Here is an 18,615-nt window from a genome sequence, read left to right on the forward strand (position 1 = left end):
GCTCTTAAACACGAACGATGAGACTTTCTAAAGATTACCTGTTTTATAATTTAAAAGTTTTTGATACATTCTCGGTATAAACATTTCTAACGGACAAACAGCAGCAATTTTAACTCAATTCAGAGTCATTCAAAATCATCGAACATGGTAGATGTTCGACTATATCGATTACTGTCGTGTCCGGCAACCCTAAATGGGCACAAAAAGTGTGACCGTTACTTTTAAAGAGTGTTTCTTCTTCAAATGAAATGAAAATAATAATAAATATGGATATCCATTGCAGACATGGTGCCACCGTCACGACCCAACGTGACCCGTTTGGCCGACGATGCCGTCATGCTGCGCTGGAACGTGCCGCGCAACGACGGCCTCGCCATCAACTTCTTCAAGGTGCAGTATCGTATGCTCGGCGACAGCTTCCGCAAGATTCCACGCGAGAATTGGCAGACCACGAACGAGAACATCCCCTACGGCTACTGGAAGCCAATGCGCGGACGCGACCGCCACGACCGCGAACGAGAACGGGACCGGGACCAACAGCAGCATGAAGCAGCTGTCGGACCCAAGAACTTCACGTCGTCGGTGACGGGACTGCGACCGGATCGGTATTACCGATTCCGCATCGTGGCCGTATACTCGAACAACGACAACAAGGAGGGCAACACCTCGCTCAAGTTCTTTCTAGAGCGAGGCGTGGCCAAATCGAATCTGCCGGTTCCCGATCTGGGCGACGTGGAGCCCTACTCGGAGTCTGCAGTTTTGCTGCACTGGACCCTGGCGGCTGCAGCTGCCAGTGCCACTGCAACAGCCGCAGGCTCCCCAGCCGACGGCAGCATCGATGGCTACTATGCCTACTACAGGCCCACTGACTCGGCGGGCGAGTACTTGAAGGCGACTGTAGATGGCGGCCATACGCGCCGTTTCAAGATCGATATGCTCCGTCCGGGCACCGCCTACGAGTTCAAGCTGCAGACATTCAATGCCCATGCGGCCTCGGAGTTCAGTGCCATTCGTCAGGCGCGGACCAAGAGTGAGTATTGCGCTCGCCACTCCCTTTTTTGGTCAGTCCTTTTCATTGATTTCTCTTCTCTTGCAGAGCTAAATGAACCGACAGCCTCGCCCACAACGCCCCTGATGGTGCCCGCTAACCAGGGCAAGCCGTCGCAGAGCTCCCTTTACCCGGTGATTGCCGGTGCCGCCGGCGGCGGACTGTTACTGCTGATTGCCACTGTTGTTGCCTGCCTGTGCCTGCGTCGTCGCAAGAGTTCCCAGCCAGAGGGTGAGTCCCGCCGTTTAATCAAGCGATTTTGTCAGTATTTAATCTGATTTCGCCCGCAGATGAGAACAAGCCGCAATTGGATCATATACAAGCGGATTTTGTTACCTCCGCCGTGCTGGGGGTGGGCGGACACCACAAGAGTGGCGGGGATGTGCGACGCCTCAATGGCGTTATTCCACGCATGAATATCACACCAAATCCGCTGGCGCAGGACGCTGCCTCCGACAAGGTGAGTATCTCCAAGGAGAGTCTCCATTCTACCCTTTCATTTGGCTTCACATCTGAAATCTGTTCGGAAAAAACAAAACACGCAAAACTTTTCGATGGTTGGTTGGTCAAAATTACAAAAGAAAACAACGACAAAAAAACACACAAAATTTTGGATTTGGAAGCGTGCCTGACTCGTGCCTAGTCTATTCCTGTCTCTGTCTGACTCGCTTGTGCCACTGTGCTCTCTGTCTCTTTCCTGCTCTCTCTCTCTCTCTCTCTTTTGGCTGCTTCTGGGCTGTCTGTATTCTGTCTGTCATCTGTGTTCTGTGTGTTCCCCCATCGCCAAACTCTGCGTCCAATGTTCTAGAACCGCAACGTCATGGAGCTGCGCTTCATGCCGCCTCTGGCCAATGGCCATGGCAATGGCAATGGGATCCACTGCAACGGCCCTGAGGAGGTGGGCGAAGAAGAGGATGCCCTCCAAGCAGTGGCCTCATCCTCCTGCGAGACATTGGAGGCTTGCGATGGCATCAGCCAGCAGCAGCAACAACAACAGCAGCAGCAGCAGCAGCAAGAACCATCGATGGACGCTCCCAGCAAGCCGCTGCCGCCGCTGCCCAAGAAATCCACATCCGTCGGCACTGGCACCACAGCCACTGCAAGTGCAGGTGCTGGTGCTGGTTCTGGTTCAAGCTCTGGCAAGCCAGTAAACGTAAATACCAACCCAACCATGTTGAGATTGTTTTTTTGTCCATGATGTCATCCATTCGCCCAGCATTCGCTCAGCAAAAGCAGCACCCGGATCCCCTAGTCGAACCCCTACTTATCCATTGATTCTCTCTTCTATTATCCCATTTAGGGCAACGCTGGCGTTGTGGCAGCCATGCACCAGAGCGGGCTGCACCATGCCCAGCCGTATCATCCGCCCGGCACGCCCACTATGCTGCACAAACGCCTCGACTATCACCAGCAGCAGCAGCAGCAACAGCCGCCGCCAGTGCCGCCACACGCTTCCTACTACCAACAGCAACAGCAGGCGCCCATTCATCATCCTGGAGTCTGCGGTCCCTCGCCCATGCTGGAGCGCAGTGTGCGTGGACTTCAGCAGCAGCAGCAGCAGCACCAACAGTCGTCGTATAGAGGTGGATTCCCAGAGGATGGGACTCCCACACCCTCGCGTATACCCTCGCTGCGGCGACAAAGACGCGCCTCGGGCAGCCAGCACAACAGCCACAGCAATCTCAATCTGAACCACCATCAGCATCACAACAACAACAATAACAACAACAACCTGCCGCCACACCACCAGCACCTGCACCATCATCAGGGGCACCAGGGTCTGGTCGGCATACCGATTGTGCCCGGCAGTCCGCGCGTCCAACGCTCGCCAATGCCCAGCCGTGCGATGATCAAGCGAACGCGTCTCGGCAGCCACACGGACAACATCTCGTCGGGCAGTCTCAACAGTATTGAGGTGTAGGTGGAGGAGCAGGCAGCAGGAACCAGCAGAAGCCTAAGGACACGAGACACTAGACACGAGTTTTAGCATTAGCGACATTTATATCATATATATAATGTGTATTATTACGTTTACCATTACGACCATTACGACCCAGGCCTGCAAATTATTCTACATATTTTTTTTCTTGTTTCTTGTTAATCTCCTTGGCCCCTGATAGTCAGTAGAAATATTCTATTTAGTTATAAGTTTTTATTTAAACACGTATTTTTTTTGATCGGTCATTGATGGATGCTTCCACCCCATTGGGGTTTTTAATGCATCTTCCTCTCGCGTAGGATAGTGTAGGATTAGTGTTATTTATTGATTGACTCGAATTAGTTCATTAAGACAAGCGACTATCCTAACGCTGACTCGCAGTAGTCGCACACACACGCACACACACAGTAAATTGTAACTAATTTTGTCTACTGCATTATCGTGCATAACCGTGTAATCCATTCACACACACACACACACACACACCACATCCATCCATCCATCCAGCACGCATCCTATTTTAGCTGTAAGATCATCCATTAAACGATAGACAAACCACACAGACGGGTTTTCGTAAGAGAAATAAACACAAGTATCAAACATATTGCATGTTTCGAATGTGGGATTTTAATTTTAAGTTTTATGTTCGATTCGCATGAGAGCAGAGAGTGGAGAGAGAGTCCATGGGGAGCACAATCGATTGTAGACCATCCATGTAGTTCTAAAGCAATTTGGTTGGGGCAGGGCGCTCAGGGTACGCTTAATTATCAGCTTCCTGACGGTCAGAGGACTCAGAGCCAAATGCCTGGGGATGAATCTTGAAGCCAAACAGTCTGCGTATGGAATCCAAAGGGTACATTAATAAAGAATTGATAAATAGACAATAGCGGGAACCGACCTGGGCACATACTTGGCCTTGGAGCGCTTGGGTTGTGCCCATGGCTTGGCCATGAATAGCATTTGGGGAAAGTTGGGGCCAAAGTAGGCGCCGTCGATCTTGGCGTAGCGAACAGATTTTGGTATGTACACCTCTTTGCACTTGGGGCAGTAGAGACGCACCATTTCTTTGCCAGGTGTGTCGCTCATGCCAATGGGAAGGACTTTCTGGCGAGTGCATAAGACGCGTGGACATGTGCCAAAGACGCCTTTTTGGAACTTCTGGTACATCAGTTCGATGCCGTGATCTGTGAGAATGAATCTGGAGTGGATACGCCCGTAGAGCTTAGCGGCCTCCATATCGTAATTGTGTTCAGCATCGGGCTCGGACTCGGACTCGGACTCGTTGAGGATCACATTGAGGCTCCTCTGATAATTCTCACCCTCCAGGAATAAGAGATTGAAGTTGTCTGTCATGAACTCCTGGTCCACCTCTACGAAAAAATTCTTTCCGTATTGCTTGCAGAACCTACGAACCCAATTGGATTTGGGTACAAATTTTGACATTTTTGCACGAATATTCGGAAATCAAATTGAAGAACACGATTCAACGTCAACTGTAGCTCGAATTTTGGTTTGTGTAGCCTAGCTGTTGAGTGTTTGCAGCAAGCATACTCAATGCCCTGCTATATTCAATGGAAATTTCAACGCCAACTCCCGCGCGCATGGACTCTAGAGTCTAGACGGAGGCGCGCAAAGACATTTTTAAAGCATTTTCCACTGACATGGAACAAATGTGTGAATAAAATAAATAAAATGCATTTAACCCCTGTGCCTATTTCTCCGCTCGGGAACAACTTCGCATATTTCTGCCCATCACGGTTTACGTACATCTCCCATTCTTTCGATGTAAGTGAAATAATCGCTAATGGCTCTGGTTTCCCGTCTGCTGGCTGTGCAGAGATGGAAATGGGAAATAACGAATAAGGTCACAAATATCAATAGAGAAATAATGTGCGATACGCGTGTCGGTGTTTGTTTCTTTTTTTTTTTTGTAATTTAATTTAATTTACATTAAAAAATATAATTTGTAAATAATGAAATATAATCCATAATTCAGCCATCAAAGTGTTCTGATGTTGGGCTGTTGTTTGATCCGATTGATCGAGCTGAATTATTTGATCTGTTTTGTTGTTTGGCTGTGAAGCAATTGAGTTTGATTTTGATTTTGATTTTGATGTTGATACTTTGTTAAATATTTAAATAGTGAACCGACATTCAGTTTGACTGTGAGCTTGAGTTGGTTTTAGTTGTTGCTGTTTTGGTTTATTGACTTCATTCTGTTCATATTCATATGGCACACATATATATGGCGAGATATATACATGAATATATGTATATAGATGTATATATATTTGTAGATATATATATATATTTAATAGAATTATATAAATTGTATTGCTTCAGAAAATTGTTGTATAATAATCTCAATTATTGTTTAGGGCGGGAGTCACGGGTCAGTGGACACTAGTGGACGTGTGGACACTTAAGCTTCGGCCTCAACCTCCTCCTTCACCTTGGCATCGCCGGGTTTGCCCTTGGACCAGTCGGGTTTCTTCTGCTCGTCCGCCAAGGATGTGCATGTGGATGATGATGGTGTAATAAACGAGAAAAATACATTGGAATTAGTAAGAGAATCGCATGTGGTGGAAGCCAACAGGAAACAGTGGGTATGCTCGGTGGCGGTTGGCGGTTGGAGGTAGACCAACAATTGTGCCGACACTAAACTACTTTGTGGTGTGTACAGTACATTCAAAAGGTGTCGTGTGTGATTGTGTGACTAAACTAATGACTACAGACGGCTACAATCGGAGCACTTCACAGATACATAGAGGACAGATATGTAACTACTACATATGCATCGGAGATCGGTGGTGTGTGCGGCTATAGATTGAGATGGATATAGAGATAGAGATGGATACAAAGATAAAGACAGAGTGGGTTACAGTGCGGTACACACAGGTGCTCAAGAAAAACGAACAAAATACGATTACAGACGGGTGGAGCACACACACACTCAGAGTTCTTACACTTTTTGGCTTTTGTCAGCACAGCGGCATCTTTTATCTTTTTCTAAACGCAGATGGCAATGTGTGACATTTTTCGTAGTGGTTGGTGGTCGTGAAGAGAGATCGTGGCATATAGAAAGATTACAGATATCAGATGCGCCCCAGGCCCAAAGAGAGAATAAGAGAGAAAGAGAGAGAGAGAGAGAGACCCAATTGGGTGCTCTTCCCACAGAACTTACCTCCTTCTCTTCCTCCTCCAGTGTGAACTCCTTCTTCTTCACGACCTTAAGTTGGTTGCGGAAGTTGAACTCAGCGGCCTTCTTCTGCAGCTTGGCGAATTTGTTTTCGTATTTGGAGACCTTCTTCAGGGCTGGCTTGACGCTGAAATAATCGAAACGGATGATCGATTAGTAATTGCTCGACCTCGAATCAGGTTCAGTCTGCGGAGGAAATACTTACAACTTGCCGCGAAGATCGTTAACTTGGGCATTGAGATCGTTGATCTGTATTTACGCGTTTGAAATGGGGAAGAGAAAAGTCATTCGATTAGTACACTCGATCCACGCGATAGACACTGCTGTTTATCGGACACATAAATGCTACTGCTACGGGCGGGCAACTATCAAAATCAAAATGCTGGAAGTATAAGTACGTGGAAGAGCAGGCATGCACAGGAAACGGGTAATTCTGGTAGAACACTGGATGCTCACATAGACATAGGATGCGTACATAGATCATAATAGTCTACCAAATACTACAGGTAATGCTTAGACTAGGGCGTGCTTTTTTTTTTGTTGTGTGAGTGAGAAAGTGCGAGCAAGCGAGCGAACGAGCGAGCGAGCAGGCGATTCGAGCCAAGTTCTATATTTTCTAATTCGTCTACTACTTGGGGAAGTTCTTATATATATATATTTTTTTTTTGGCATGGAAGAGTGGTTCTGGTGCTGGTACTGGTACTATTGCTGGTACTGGTTTTTGGTGCATTTTTTTGGCATTGGCTTATGCCTTTTGGCTTTTGGTGATGGTGGTTGGTGGTTGGTGGTGGGTGGACAAACGTTTGCTTTTCTTATGATCGAATTTTCTTTCGTAGATTGAACAGCATAACATCCAAATGTCGATTTCTTTTGCTTTTTTTAATGCTTTATTTGTAGTTTTATAGAGAGTATTGTTCGTTTATACATAAATATATACACACATATCGTACCACAATCGGTTAACAGTGATAGACAGAGATAGATAGCGAGAGAGAGAGAGAGAGACAGTGTGATTGATTAAGAGACAGAGAGACAGAGAGACACAGAGAGAGATATAAAGATTGGGAGAATGTGTGAGAGACAATGGCTATATTGAGCGTAAAAGTTCGTTCACCCTACACCCTAGTAACTGTAAAACTGGAAACGGAAACGGTAAACCGAATTGTCATCTGCTGGATGGGGGCGGTGGTCTCTAACTGGGGGAGGGGCTGACTGGGCTGAGGTACTGCTGATCGTAACGCTATTTCCTAGGGGCAGCAAATGCATTCCATTGCCTTCCTTTTCACTGATTGTCAATCGCTTGTTTTGTGTTGCTTTGCTTTCTTTTCTTTTCTTTTCTCGTTATTGTTTTTTCTTTCGATTTGTTTGTTTCAGCTGCGCACGCTGGTTCTTGCTTTGCTTTCGCTTTTTGGACGTTTTTGGCAGGTTTTGTGTAACGGTAAACGGTAAATCGGTTATCGGTTATCGGTAATCGGTCACATTTAGTGGGCAAAACGGCTAGCATTAAGTAGTGGATCATTTCAAGAAGTAATCGACGCTTGGCTTTTATGCTCTTCAATTTTTGATTTGATTTTCGTTTTTTTTTTCTTTTCTTTTTTTCCTTCTCTTTCGCTTATTTAATTCTTGGCTTACGCAGAGAAAGAAAGTGATACAGAGAGATAGATTGAGCGAGATAGACGCAGAGATAGAGATAGAGAGAGACACATGTGTGAGTGATAATAGGAGTAATTTACACAGAACACTATTTACAATGAAGTGCGGCTGGTTGGATGGTTCGGAAGAGGGTACAGGTACAGGTACAGGTACAGGTACAGGTACAGGTACAGGTACAGGTACAGGTACAGGTACAGGTACAGGTACAGGGTCTGGGCTGGGCTGAAGGTCTGGGAGGATGTGGGAGGTATTTTTTATTTTTGGTATTTTTTTGTTTGGTTTTCTTGTGTTGCTGCTGCATGCAAAATGTCGCCTACTATGAGTGCTCGTGCGTGGTTCCATTGTATGCGTGCGTTTTACGTGTGAAGAAAGAGAGTGCGTGTGTGGCTGTTAACTGTATACTGTGTAACTGTAACTGTAACTGTAACTGTGTTGCGGTGTGTAGTTTGTGTCTGTGTGTGTTTGCTTGTTGGTGTGGCCTGCCCCCAAGAGCGGCTCAACGGACACAAAACGGACTAAGGTGCAAGTAATGACAGTAATAACGAGCGCGTCGACAGCGACACAAACAAATTTGTTATTTAAAAAAAAAAAACAAAAGAAAGAAAGAGAAAAAAACACACACACAAAACAAATTTCACAAATTGTGCAACAAATTAGTTATCTTGCTGTTGTTGTTGTTGTTGTTGTTGTGCAATTTACTAAGGCTAAAACTGATTGACTGACTGACTGACTGTTTGATTAATTGATTGATTGAGGTGTGGTGTGGCTGATGAGGATTGCCCGATAGATAGATATATAGAGATAGAGATAGAGATAGAGAGAGAGAGAGAGAGAGTACAGCAGGTGACTGCGACTTTATATATGTGCGCGTGTGTGTGTTGTGGATGCTAGGGAAATGGCGGTTGAAGCATAACCTCACTTTATGGTCAGAAATGGCCACACTGGACTGGATCTGGAGCTGGACTGCAACTGAGATTGGCCACACTGCTCACGTAAGGACGTTATTCAATCGATGGCAATCATCATTCAATCTTCGTTCTCAGCACTCACCATTCGGCTAATTGTGTGCTTGCCGAATGAAACGAAGGAGTACTTGGTGCGAACAAAGGGACACGAAAGCACACATGGGCACGCACAGAGAGACAGAGATACAGAGAGGCAGAGAGATAAAGAGATAGAGAGACAGAGAGTGTGTTTGTGGAACAGTCAAGTATAACTAACAGATACAAACTAAGAGATTTATTTGATATATTTTGATGCGCATTCAACAAGTAAGAAAGAAACAACGGAACTGAACGGAAACGGAAACGGAAACGAACATGATACTAGATAGAACTCAAGATTAGATTAGGTAACTGATATTGATATTGATTTTGATTTAATTGATTTTTGTTGCATGTTGCATTCTGTCTGGAGTGATTGAATTGTTTTGTTTGTTGGTTGGTTTGGTTGGTTGGTTTGTTCTTTTGTATTTAGAGTTTTTTTTTGACATTGATTGATTGATTGAGAACAAATTGAAAAATTGAAACTGTAATTGAAATTGAAATTGAAATTGGTGCAGTACCTCCCAGTCTTTTTTCCTGACTTCGTATTCCAGATCCCATTTCTGGCCTTCACAAATATACATACGCTCGTAATACTCTTCGCAAATCTCTTGCAATTCGCCTGCAAAATATTGTATTTTTTCGGAATTGGGTTTTGGTTTGGTTTGATTTTTGTTTTGTTTTTTTTTTTTTGTTGTAGTCAAATTCAAATTCTTATTCTTATCGGCTAGTCATATCGACAGATTGGCTTTCAAAATTCTAAAACTAAGTACATAATGCTAAAAGTAATTATGATTGCATTTATTGTTTATAGAGTTTTATTTTGGTTTATCGCAATTGTTCGTTGCTTATCGATATTTAATCGTTTTGTTGTTTTGCAGCTTCATTAGATGTTATGTGTTCGATGAGTTTTCTTTCTTCGATTGGACCTGGTTTTGGTTTTGGTTCTGATGGATTCTATTCTGATTCAAGATTGCAAATTGCAGATTGGAGATTGAGGGTTGGAGAGAGTCGCAACTCTGGTGCGCAGTCGCAACGGAACGAGCGGAATGGAGCTGAGCGGATCGGATCGGATCGGAGCGGAGCGGAGCGGAAGAGAGCGTTACTTGATTGGGGTCGCGTCTGTTTATTAGTTTAGTTCAAAATGGACATTTAATTGAAATTTCACCTCAAAATTGTTCCTAATTCGCTTTAATTCGGCGATGCCGAAGACCTGGCTTTTGGGGATGTGGGGCTTTGGGGCGGTAAGGGGAGACAGTTTCCAGAACGCAATGGGCAATGGTCCTTGGGCATTTGATGTACAACGATTATATACACATTATTACTTGGCGCATGGGCCAGGGGGGGTTTTGGAAAGTATCTCCCATTCCGAACTGTTTGAAGCACGCGTCGATTCGAGAAGATCTCTCTCTTAAAATTGGTTCTGTAGTTTAGCGCAGTTAAAACAATATCAAAATTAGGTAAAAGAAAAGAAGTATCGCAGTAGAAAGAACTAAAAATATGATTAGGAAATATTTAGAAATGAAATCAAGTAATTAAATATCAAGGGCATAATTGTAAAGTAAAAAAATTATGATTAATAATCGATTTATATATAAAAATATCTTATATTTTGGTTTTTGCTTGATAAGAAAAAGTAAGAAAAAAACATTCGATTTTGGTTTTCATTTTTTGTTTTCGTTTTTTTTTTAAGTATTCGTTTGGTATAACTTTTTTTGATAGTTTGGGTGCATGGCAAAATTTTGTAAATCTTTTGGGGAATTTACCTCTTGGGCCTTGACTTTCTGCACGTGTTCTAAATCAAACTTATCGCCCTCCAATGCGTAAAGGCGTTGCCAATATTGTTTGCATATTGTTTGCAGCTCGGCTGCGGTAAACGGTAACGGTAACGGTAACGGTTACGGTAACGGTAGTACGGTAACGGTAGCGGTTACGAGTAAGCGGTAACGTTTGCGGTAAACGATCGAATCGACGTTTACGTCAAGCGTAACGCATTGAGAATTTTTACGTTACGACAAATGTTCGTGTACGTGTACGAGTGTGCGTGTGTCGTTGCGGTTGTGTGTGTGCGAGAGCGTGTGCGTGGGTGGTGTGTAAGGTACGAATCAAAGAAAGAGAGATAGAGATAGATATAAAGAGATAGAGTGAAAGATTTAAAGAGAGAGAGAGAGAAATGGGTTGTGTTGAGGTGTTTTGTTGTGTCGGAGAAAGAGAGGTGTGGAGCGACAGAGAGAGAAGAGGAGTGACGTTGAGATAGAAGTGAAGACAGTGACAGATATAGATATAGATAGAGATAAAAAGAGATAGAGATAGAGTTAGATAGGTAGCGACAGGGATAGATAGAGATAGAGAGAGAGAGAGAGATAGAGACGACGACAACGACGCATTTAATTGTTTGATTTGAATTGTTCGTTCGTTTGTTTGTTCGTTTGATCGTTTGATTGATTGATTGATTGATTGTTTGATTGGCGCGTTTCGAGAAAAAGAAGGATTAGATTAAGATTTAATTAATATAAAAGTAAAGTTACAACTGGATCTTTATCACCTATGTAAATATGTACTATATGTGATAGACGATCGTATTGGTTGGTATTTGGTATTTTTTCTTTCTTTGCTTTTGGTACCTTTTTGATGGTATTTTGTACCACATGAAGTGTCTGGTATCTGTATCGGTGTCTGTATATATATATGCATCTGTGGCTGTGTCTGTTCTGTGTCTATGTGTCTGGCTGTGTCTGTGGCTGTTTCTGTTGCTGTGTGTCGTTGTTGGTGCTTGCGAGGGCTGTGGTGCTTGGTGCTTGTGGCTCGGTGCGTGACTGTACTCTTTGGATGACTGTACTTAGACCCAAAGCCTGTGCTCTGGTCACACTAATAATGACCCCTACCATTATTTGCTGCGTGTCTCTTTTTCACCGCATTCTTCGTTACATTTGGATGGGTTTCTATTTTGTTTTCTATGTTTAAGTTTTAGTATAAGCTTTTGTTCATCAAAAATCACAAAAATTGCCTTAAACATATCGAATGTATTGATTGCTACGATACAAAAGCCAAAAAACTCGGTAGCCACAAAAAAAGCTTTAGCTATAGGCTAAGTAAAAAAGCCGCAAAAAGCAAAAAAATCCAATCAAATACAGTGACATCAAAAATAGTTATCGTCAGCATTTGTATGGCACTTGGCATTACTCGGGGTGGGATTGGGATTGGGGGTTAGTAACTGTACTCTCGGGAAGCGGTGGCGTTACTTTCGACCCGCTTGGAGCGGATCTGATGGGTGGATAGCATCTTTTGGTTAGGGGTTAGAGGTTAGCGGCAGCGACTCGGGCCTCTACTTTCTAGATACTTTGGGTTTTTAAGAGTGTGAGGGATGGATGAGACACCCGCCACTGGAGCGGGCACTGGTGGAAGTGCGCAAACATGTCGAATGTGGGGGTCCTGTTTGCACAGCTCTCTCCATAAAAAGGAACAACAAAATAGTCACAAAAATACAGAAGACTACTTTTGGGGTTATCTACGGTTTCTGGCCAACTACTACAATGTGCAATGTGCTGCAGAGTATTGCTTTTTTTTGGGTTTTGTTGTCCGCCGGACAACAGTCTGACACACACACACACACACTTATGGTGGATCAGGCCTGGCCTTCTGGGCCACAAATATTTGCATATATCTTTTGGGCTGAAACGGTTTTTCGGTGCGGCTGTGGCTGTAGCTGTAGCTGTGGCTATGGCCAAGAAACTATCAAACAGTAAAGAGTTATCGACAAGTTCTACAAGATATTGAAGATAAATAATTAGAGAGAGAGAGAGAAAGAGAGAGCGAGTGCAACGCAACACTCGACTCGAAGCTTTGTTGGTCGGGTAGATATGTGATATTGGAAACTGGAACTGCTTGCCTCAAAGTCCTTTCTGGCTACCTCGTACTCGAGATCGAATTTCTCAGATTCCAATTTCAGTATCTTAGTGTGATAGTCGTGACAGACTTTCTGAATGGTATCTGCGGAACGAAGTTGGGTTATATGTATGTAAATCTTATAGATTGCAGCTTTGGCTGTGTGTTCGAGGATATATATATATGTATATATGTGTATATAGATTGGTGTGTGGGTGTATTTATGGGAACGAGTGTTTTCGTGTGTAGTTGTGTTTGAGATCTACGCTGTGTGGGAATAACCTATTTGATATGGTGCTCTGGCACCTGAACCTGATAAAGAATCAAGGTATCGAACGATGGATCGCTTCGATAAGTGGGGGAAAAGTGACAGATAGATCTGTCCCTAGATCTACGTTAATCGGGTGAGTAGAAGTGGTATTTCTGTACAGTTTTTGGTGCGTTAGGAGTATAGATCATAGGGCGGGCACTCACTCTCCGCAAAAACATCGCGTGTATAATACAGAGTGAGAGAGTGAGAGAGGGAGATAAAGAGAGAATATAGAGAGAGATAGCGTTTAGATGTAGAGAGATAGAGAGATATCTAATAGAAGGTGTTTATTGTTGTTGTTGTTAAAAGTTAAAAAGTTTTAGACTTTTGATTTTGATTTTGACGCTTGTTGTTTGTTTTTGTTTTTGTTTTGGCTTCGTTTTGGATAGGATACGATTTTTAGTTGCAGTTTGCATATATAGAGCATATATAGAAGAGAGATATATAGTAGAAAATATAGCGTATATATGTAGCATATATGTATGGCATATATTTAGCTTGTGGTTGTGTGTGTACCTCAACATCCTTGCGCTTAACAACATACTCAAGATCATATTTCTGGTCCTCCAATTTATTAATCCTGTCATAGTGTTGCTTGATCAGAGTTTTCAGTGTGTCTGTGTCGATCACAGAAGATCACATCACAGAATGGTTGGGAGTTGGTTGGTGTTGGTGTTGGTGTTGGTTTTTTGTTTTGTTTTTGTGGGATGTTTGTGTGGGTGTTTGGTGTGTTGGTGTTGGTGTTGGTGTGTGGGTGTATGGATACAGATAGATATTTCGGGGGGTACGGCAAAAGAGAGATAAAGAGAGACATATTTAGATAGTTATTTATAGATAGATTCATTTCGATTCGAATCGATTCGTTTTGATTCTTCATTCGAAATTGCTTCCTCCACTTTTTGTTTGTTGTTGCTTTTTCTTTTTTTGGCTCCTGCAGTTTATGTATGCACAATCGTGTATATGTGTGCGTGTGTAGGTGTTTATGCAGTGTGCAAGTGTCTCTGTATGGCTGTATGGATGTAGTTCATGTAGTACATGTGTGGGTGTGCGTACGTGACAGATGACACTTTTTGTTCAACTTTCAATTATCGATTTCTGTTTATGCCTCTGGGCACACAGATTTGCGACTGTACATATGTCGCCAATCTGTGTGGACCCTGGTTATTGATTGATTCGCTTTATATTCGTCATTCATTAATACTTTTAGGGGAATTTCTTTAGCGTGAGGGGAGCTGCAGGGAAGCCCACTGTGATCCGATTTGATCTGACATATTTATGTGTGGGGTTTCCTTGCACCTCCCCACCGAACTCAATGGTATTCTTGGGACGCGCTCTACGGTTTGGACCACTGCACTGTGGACCGGGGAACTCACCTTCACTGGCATCACTGAGATTCCTGGGACTGCCGCAACGTTCTTCAATGATGCGTCTACGTTCAGCCGCTTTGCGTTCCTGTTCTTTCTTCAATTCCTCAGCGGCTTTCTTACGCAGCAGCAACTGTAGAGGGGGAGGAGAGCATTGAACAGGGATTAAGATTCATCACGGCGGATCATTGCGGCCCAGAACTTACCCTGAGTTTCTTCTTCCTTTCTGGGGTCATGAAACCCTTCTTGGCCTTCTTGGCCTTGGAGGCTTCCTCCATGCGCTTGCGCACCTCAGCACGCTTGCGCTCGATCTCAGCCTGTTTAGCCTTCTTAGCCTGCAAACAAACATCCAGAAAAAAACAAAGTCGACCATCGTCAGTAATACCGTCAAACATATACATCGGGACAGCGGGATCAGCTCCAGTTCCAGCCCTTTATGGCCGGAACGTAGCCGAATCCCCTATCCGGATCAAACACCACACAACACGGCACACAGCACTCTTCATGGCGGGGACTCATCATGGGACGTGAACGTGGACATGGACGCGGGACGCGGGACGTTGAGGTAACGTGGACACACGTACACAAGTGTACCTCCTCGGCCTTCACTTTCGGATCGTTGGGATCCTTGGGCGGGCCGGCGGGCGCGGCCGCTGCTGCCGGCGCCTTTCCATTAGCCGCCGGCGCCTTTCCATTAGCCGCTGGCGCCTTTCCATTGGCAGCTGGCGCTGCCGGCTTAGCTGCAGCCGCAGCCGGAGCCGGAGCAGCCGCAGCTGGTGCAGCAGCGGGAGCAGCTGCCTTTTTCTGAAAAAAAAACAAAGAACAGAAACTTTAGTTTGGATCTCGTATGGCGAGATTTGGTTTATGCGTGCGAAGATTGCAGAGAGTGAGCGATGATCACACTCGTGTAAACATCATCCTAAATGGTCAACAATTGGATGTCAGTGAGTACACACCTCACTGTATTGTATTCACACTTTTGCTGCACTTTTTGCAATTATTTCTCACGCATAAACGAACGGTTTTGGCACAGCTAGAAGCAGGGACATAGACAAAGACAAAGACAGAGACAGACACACACGCACTAACGATAACATAAATCAACTCGATAGTTATCAGTTAACAGTGCTGACTGCTGCTCCTCGGTCAGAGTGGGGACTTGACGGGCAGGGCTGAGGCAAAGGCAAAGGCAAAGGCAGGAGAAAGCTCAGCGATCCTGTGGGTAAGCAAGAGAAAGCATTTTTGTGGTCTGTGGTTAGGGCGAGGCACTTGGCTAAGATTAGCTGGGCAAGAGCAGGGTTGGGCTAGAGGGTGGAGAGGTTATGCTTACCACAGTTATCCCCAGGTCCCCGGCGGTTTCAGTCCCGTCCAAGCTCGTGCCAATCCACAGACCGAGTCCCCATCCAGGCGGCGTGGGACAAAGCCCTTTGTGTTTTTTTGTTTCACATCGAAATTTTACTGCAGAAGAAGGCCAAAGGTTAGTCGCGGGTCACATGCATTGTTGGTTGTTCACCACATCCTTACGATACTCACCTCACCTCATCATCAGCCATTTTGATTTCTGTTTTTAGTTACTGCAAAATAAAGAAAGAGAACAGAACGAGACGTGAGCTCAAGGAACTGGAACTGGAAATGCGATTGGAAGTGGAAATGGAAATGGAAATGGAAATGGTCTCTGACATCATTTCGATTGTCCTATATATGTATCCACCGTTGTAGATATAAACAGAGTTGCATATAGATACACATATTTGTGTATATGTAGGTGTGCGTGTGCATGTCTGGCATCTGTTCCATAAATCCATTCGAGTCGCCCACACAAACGCACACTCTCTCTCTCGTACGATCTCCTATCGGGGCTACAGTGCGTATGCGCAATGCATATATACAGCTGCGCGGCGTATTACGTATACGCAGCATTGTCCCATGCCGTATATGGGGGGCACTGCCACAACACTCGCTCTCTCTCACTGTCTATGGCATTTACTTTGGCGTGGGCGCCTGCCTCTCTCTCTCTCTCTCTCTTACCGATATCCGATTTCATTTGAGAAGTGCAGAGAGGCACTTGGCAGACAGAAGAGCGACCCAGTCCCAAGGTTCACACGCTGACCATTTTCCTTGTGTAGTTAACCCACCCAGCTGATCTTATTATGTGAACTTATTAATCAATTTATAGGCAAGAATTATAGAGAAAACTATTCGATGGTCTTGTAAGATGAATCATAAAGATAAAGCTAAATAGCATAAAGATCTTTTAGCGCTTGTGAACTCCACATAAACCGGTGTTGACCATTTTGAGCTGTACATAAGCTTTGATCAATCACTTGGTTACTTTGAGGAATATTTCCAAGTAGGTCCCATAAAAGAACACTTTAAAGGGGTCCTTGTAGACCTTTTGTACAAATATCAAAGAAAACCCATCCACAACAGTGTGCATATAATATATATTCAATCATATTTCTCTGAAGATCACTAGACAGATCAGTTTTTATGAAAATACTACAAGAATTTCAAACTTGAGAAAGTTCACCTGACGGTACATTGGTGGGCGATCTTTTTCGGGGAGTTGTGAAGCCATTTTTCAATGGGTGAAGCACAGCACATAAATGTTTTGTGTGCCATTATTATTGCCAGACAACTATTACCAAACCATATTGCTATATGGCGCTCGGGCAAAAGCCCCAGAGCTGGGCATAAATATAGACCGAAAAGCATTGCGATTTGTGTTTTGGGAAGACACCTTTTCGGCGAAGGTAAAAGACGCGAACAATCCCTGACAGTGTCGACCTTCGGGCACAAACACACACACACAGACCAAGAAGGGGTCGGGTGGGGTGTGGGGGGAAAATCTAAGCAGAGTTGTGATCTCCATTTGGCACAGATCGAGCGAGCGAGCGAGCGTGGAAGAGGAAGAGGAATGGATGGATGGATGGATGCTATTGTGTGCTGTATCTCTGGGATTTAAAAATAAACCTGTTGATAGATACACGAATGGGGAATCGAGAAATATGGCAGCTATTTATGATCGCTATGCTATTTTGTTAATGTGTACCGAAAATTTAGGGGGAAATCGTTTACTCATTGGGCGATGTAGAAAATGGAACTACAAAAAAAAAATAATTTTAATATCCAATCATCGTGCGGAGAGTGGTACGTATTTATCCAGAGCTTTTTATGGCTATATAGAAAAATATATACATATATATTTGGGTGATCTGTGCATTTGTTTATGTGTGTGCGTGTGTGTGTGTGTGTGTGTGTTTGAGTGTGTGTATTTTTGGCTCTCTCCCTCTGGCATTCAGCCTTTCTCTCGCTTGATTTTTCTATTCTATTTTGAGGCACTTTTGCCACAGCATTTGGTTCTTTCGAAACGAAATGTATATTGTATCTGCTGTGGGATTCATTTTTAGCACACACACACACACACACACATACACACTCACGCACAAATACGCATACACAGTTCACCTTCTTACATAATAAGCGAGCGAAGGAGAGAAAAAAAAAGGTGGAAAAATAACAATAAAGAAAAAGTGCTTAAATGTCATAAAAAAAAAGAATGTTTTAACTTTGTTTCAATCGGTTCAATCCATATTCAACCGGCAAACGACACACTTTCGAAACGACACTTGAAAAAATTATCAAAAAAATAGTATGGCCAGCAATGGGGAATTGTGGGTGGGTGGAGGGGGGATTATGGGATTAAAGTCACACGCACGAATTGACTATTGGGTTCGAATCGGTACTCGGAGGGAAGGGGAAGATTCCTTTTTGGCGCAGGAGTCGCACACAAATCGATCGGTTCGTTCGGTTCATTGTTTTCTGTTGTTGTTCTTTTTTCTTGTTCTTTTTTCTTTGGAGATTTAAGATTGGTTCTTGGATTGTATCTCGTTGATATTAAATGTTGGTTTATTGTTTGCATGTTGCATGTTGCATGTTGCATGTTGCTGCTGCTGCGGCTGCTGTTTTTACATTTTTTCTTTTGTATTTTTATACTTTTACTGCTGTTGCTGCTGCTGCTGCGGCACTCACCTTCAAGGAATTAGAAAAAAAAGAAAAAAAATTTGAGCTGTGCTGTCGATCACACGAATCGGATGATACTGAACGACACAAAAGACTGAACGGTCCGACGATCCACGGCAGACTATATTCTAGCGGACAGCCGTTCAACGGA

At 44.0% G+C, this 18,615-nt stretch overlaps 3 protein-coding genes across 10 annotated transcripts in view; 1 reads left to right on the top strand and 2 right to left on the bottom strand.

The window, feature by feature from the left end:
- LOC117590755 (interference hedgehog) overlaps window positions 1-3,591 on the top strand; it is a 30,568-nt gene extending 26,977 nt beyond the window's left edge. The window contains exons 5-9 of one of the 2 annotated variants that reach the window (XM_034283692.1): window positions 284-1,030; window positions 1,097-1,279; window positions 1,339-1,508; window positions 1,857-2,201; window positions 2,349-3,591. In XM_034283692.1, coding sequence (XP_034139583.1) covers window positions 284-1,030; window positions 1,097-1,279; window positions 1,339-1,508; window positions 1,857-2,201; window positions 2,349-2,969 — 2,066 coding nt within the window. In that variant the 3' untranslated portion in view covers window positions 2,970-3,591. The remainder of the gene's footprint in view (window positions 1-283; window positions 1,031-1,096; window positions 1,280-1,338; window positions 1,509-1,856; window positions 2,202-2,348) is intronic. The other variant, XM_034283693.1, reaches the window with a different exon arrangement.
- Window positions 3,592-3,633: 42 nt separating this feature from the next.
- Window positions 3,634-4,509, bottom strand: LOC117590762 (casein kinase II subunit beta'-like). Its single transcript, XM_034283708.1, has 2 exons — window positions 3,886-4,509; window positions 3,634-3,820 (listed from the first exon to the last, which is right to left on the bottom strand). Exons 1-2 carry the CDS (start codon window positions 4,428-4,430, stop codon window positions 3,748-3,750), a joined length of 618 nt encoding a protein of 205 aa, XP_034139599.1. The 5' UTR covers window positions 4,431-4,509; the 3' UTR covers window positions 3,634-3,747.
- A 636-nt stretch (window positions 4,510-5,145) lies between these two features.
- Window positions 5,146-18,615, bottom strand: LOC117590761 (troponin I). 7 transcript variants are annotated; one of them, XM_034283707.1, is made up of 9 exons: window positions 18,474-18,615; window positions 15,980-16,015; window positions 14,648-14,776; window positions 14,451-14,574; window positions 10,649-10,749; window positions 6,392-6,435; window positions 6,172-6,313; window positions 5,954-5,996; window positions 5,159-5,481 (listed from the first exon to the last, which is right to left on the bottom strand). In XM_034283707.1, coding segments are annotated over exons 2-9 (600 nt in total). In that variant the 5' UTR covers window positions 15,995-16,015; window positions 18,474-18,615; the 3' UTR covers window positions 5,159-5,479. The 7 variants fall into 7 exon arrangements, with proteins under 7 accessions (XP_034139593.1, XP_034139594.1, XP_034139592.1 ...); XM_034283706.1 differs by lacking the exon at window positions 10,649-10,749 and adding an exon at window positions 13,594-13,694 and having other exon boundaries at window positions 18,474-18,613; XM_034283704.1 differs by lacking the exon at window positions 10,649-10,749 and adding an exon at window positions 9,404-9,504 and having other exon boundaries at window positions 18,474-18,612.

Source organism: Drosophila guanche, unplaced genomic scaffold (genome assembly GCF_900245975.1).
Source record: "Drosophila guanche unplaced genomic scaffold, DGUA_6, whole genome shotgun sequence".
Taxonomy (NCBI): domain Eukaryota; kingdom Metazoa; phylum Arthropoda; class Insecta; order Diptera; family Drosophilidae; genus Drosophila; species Drosophila guanche.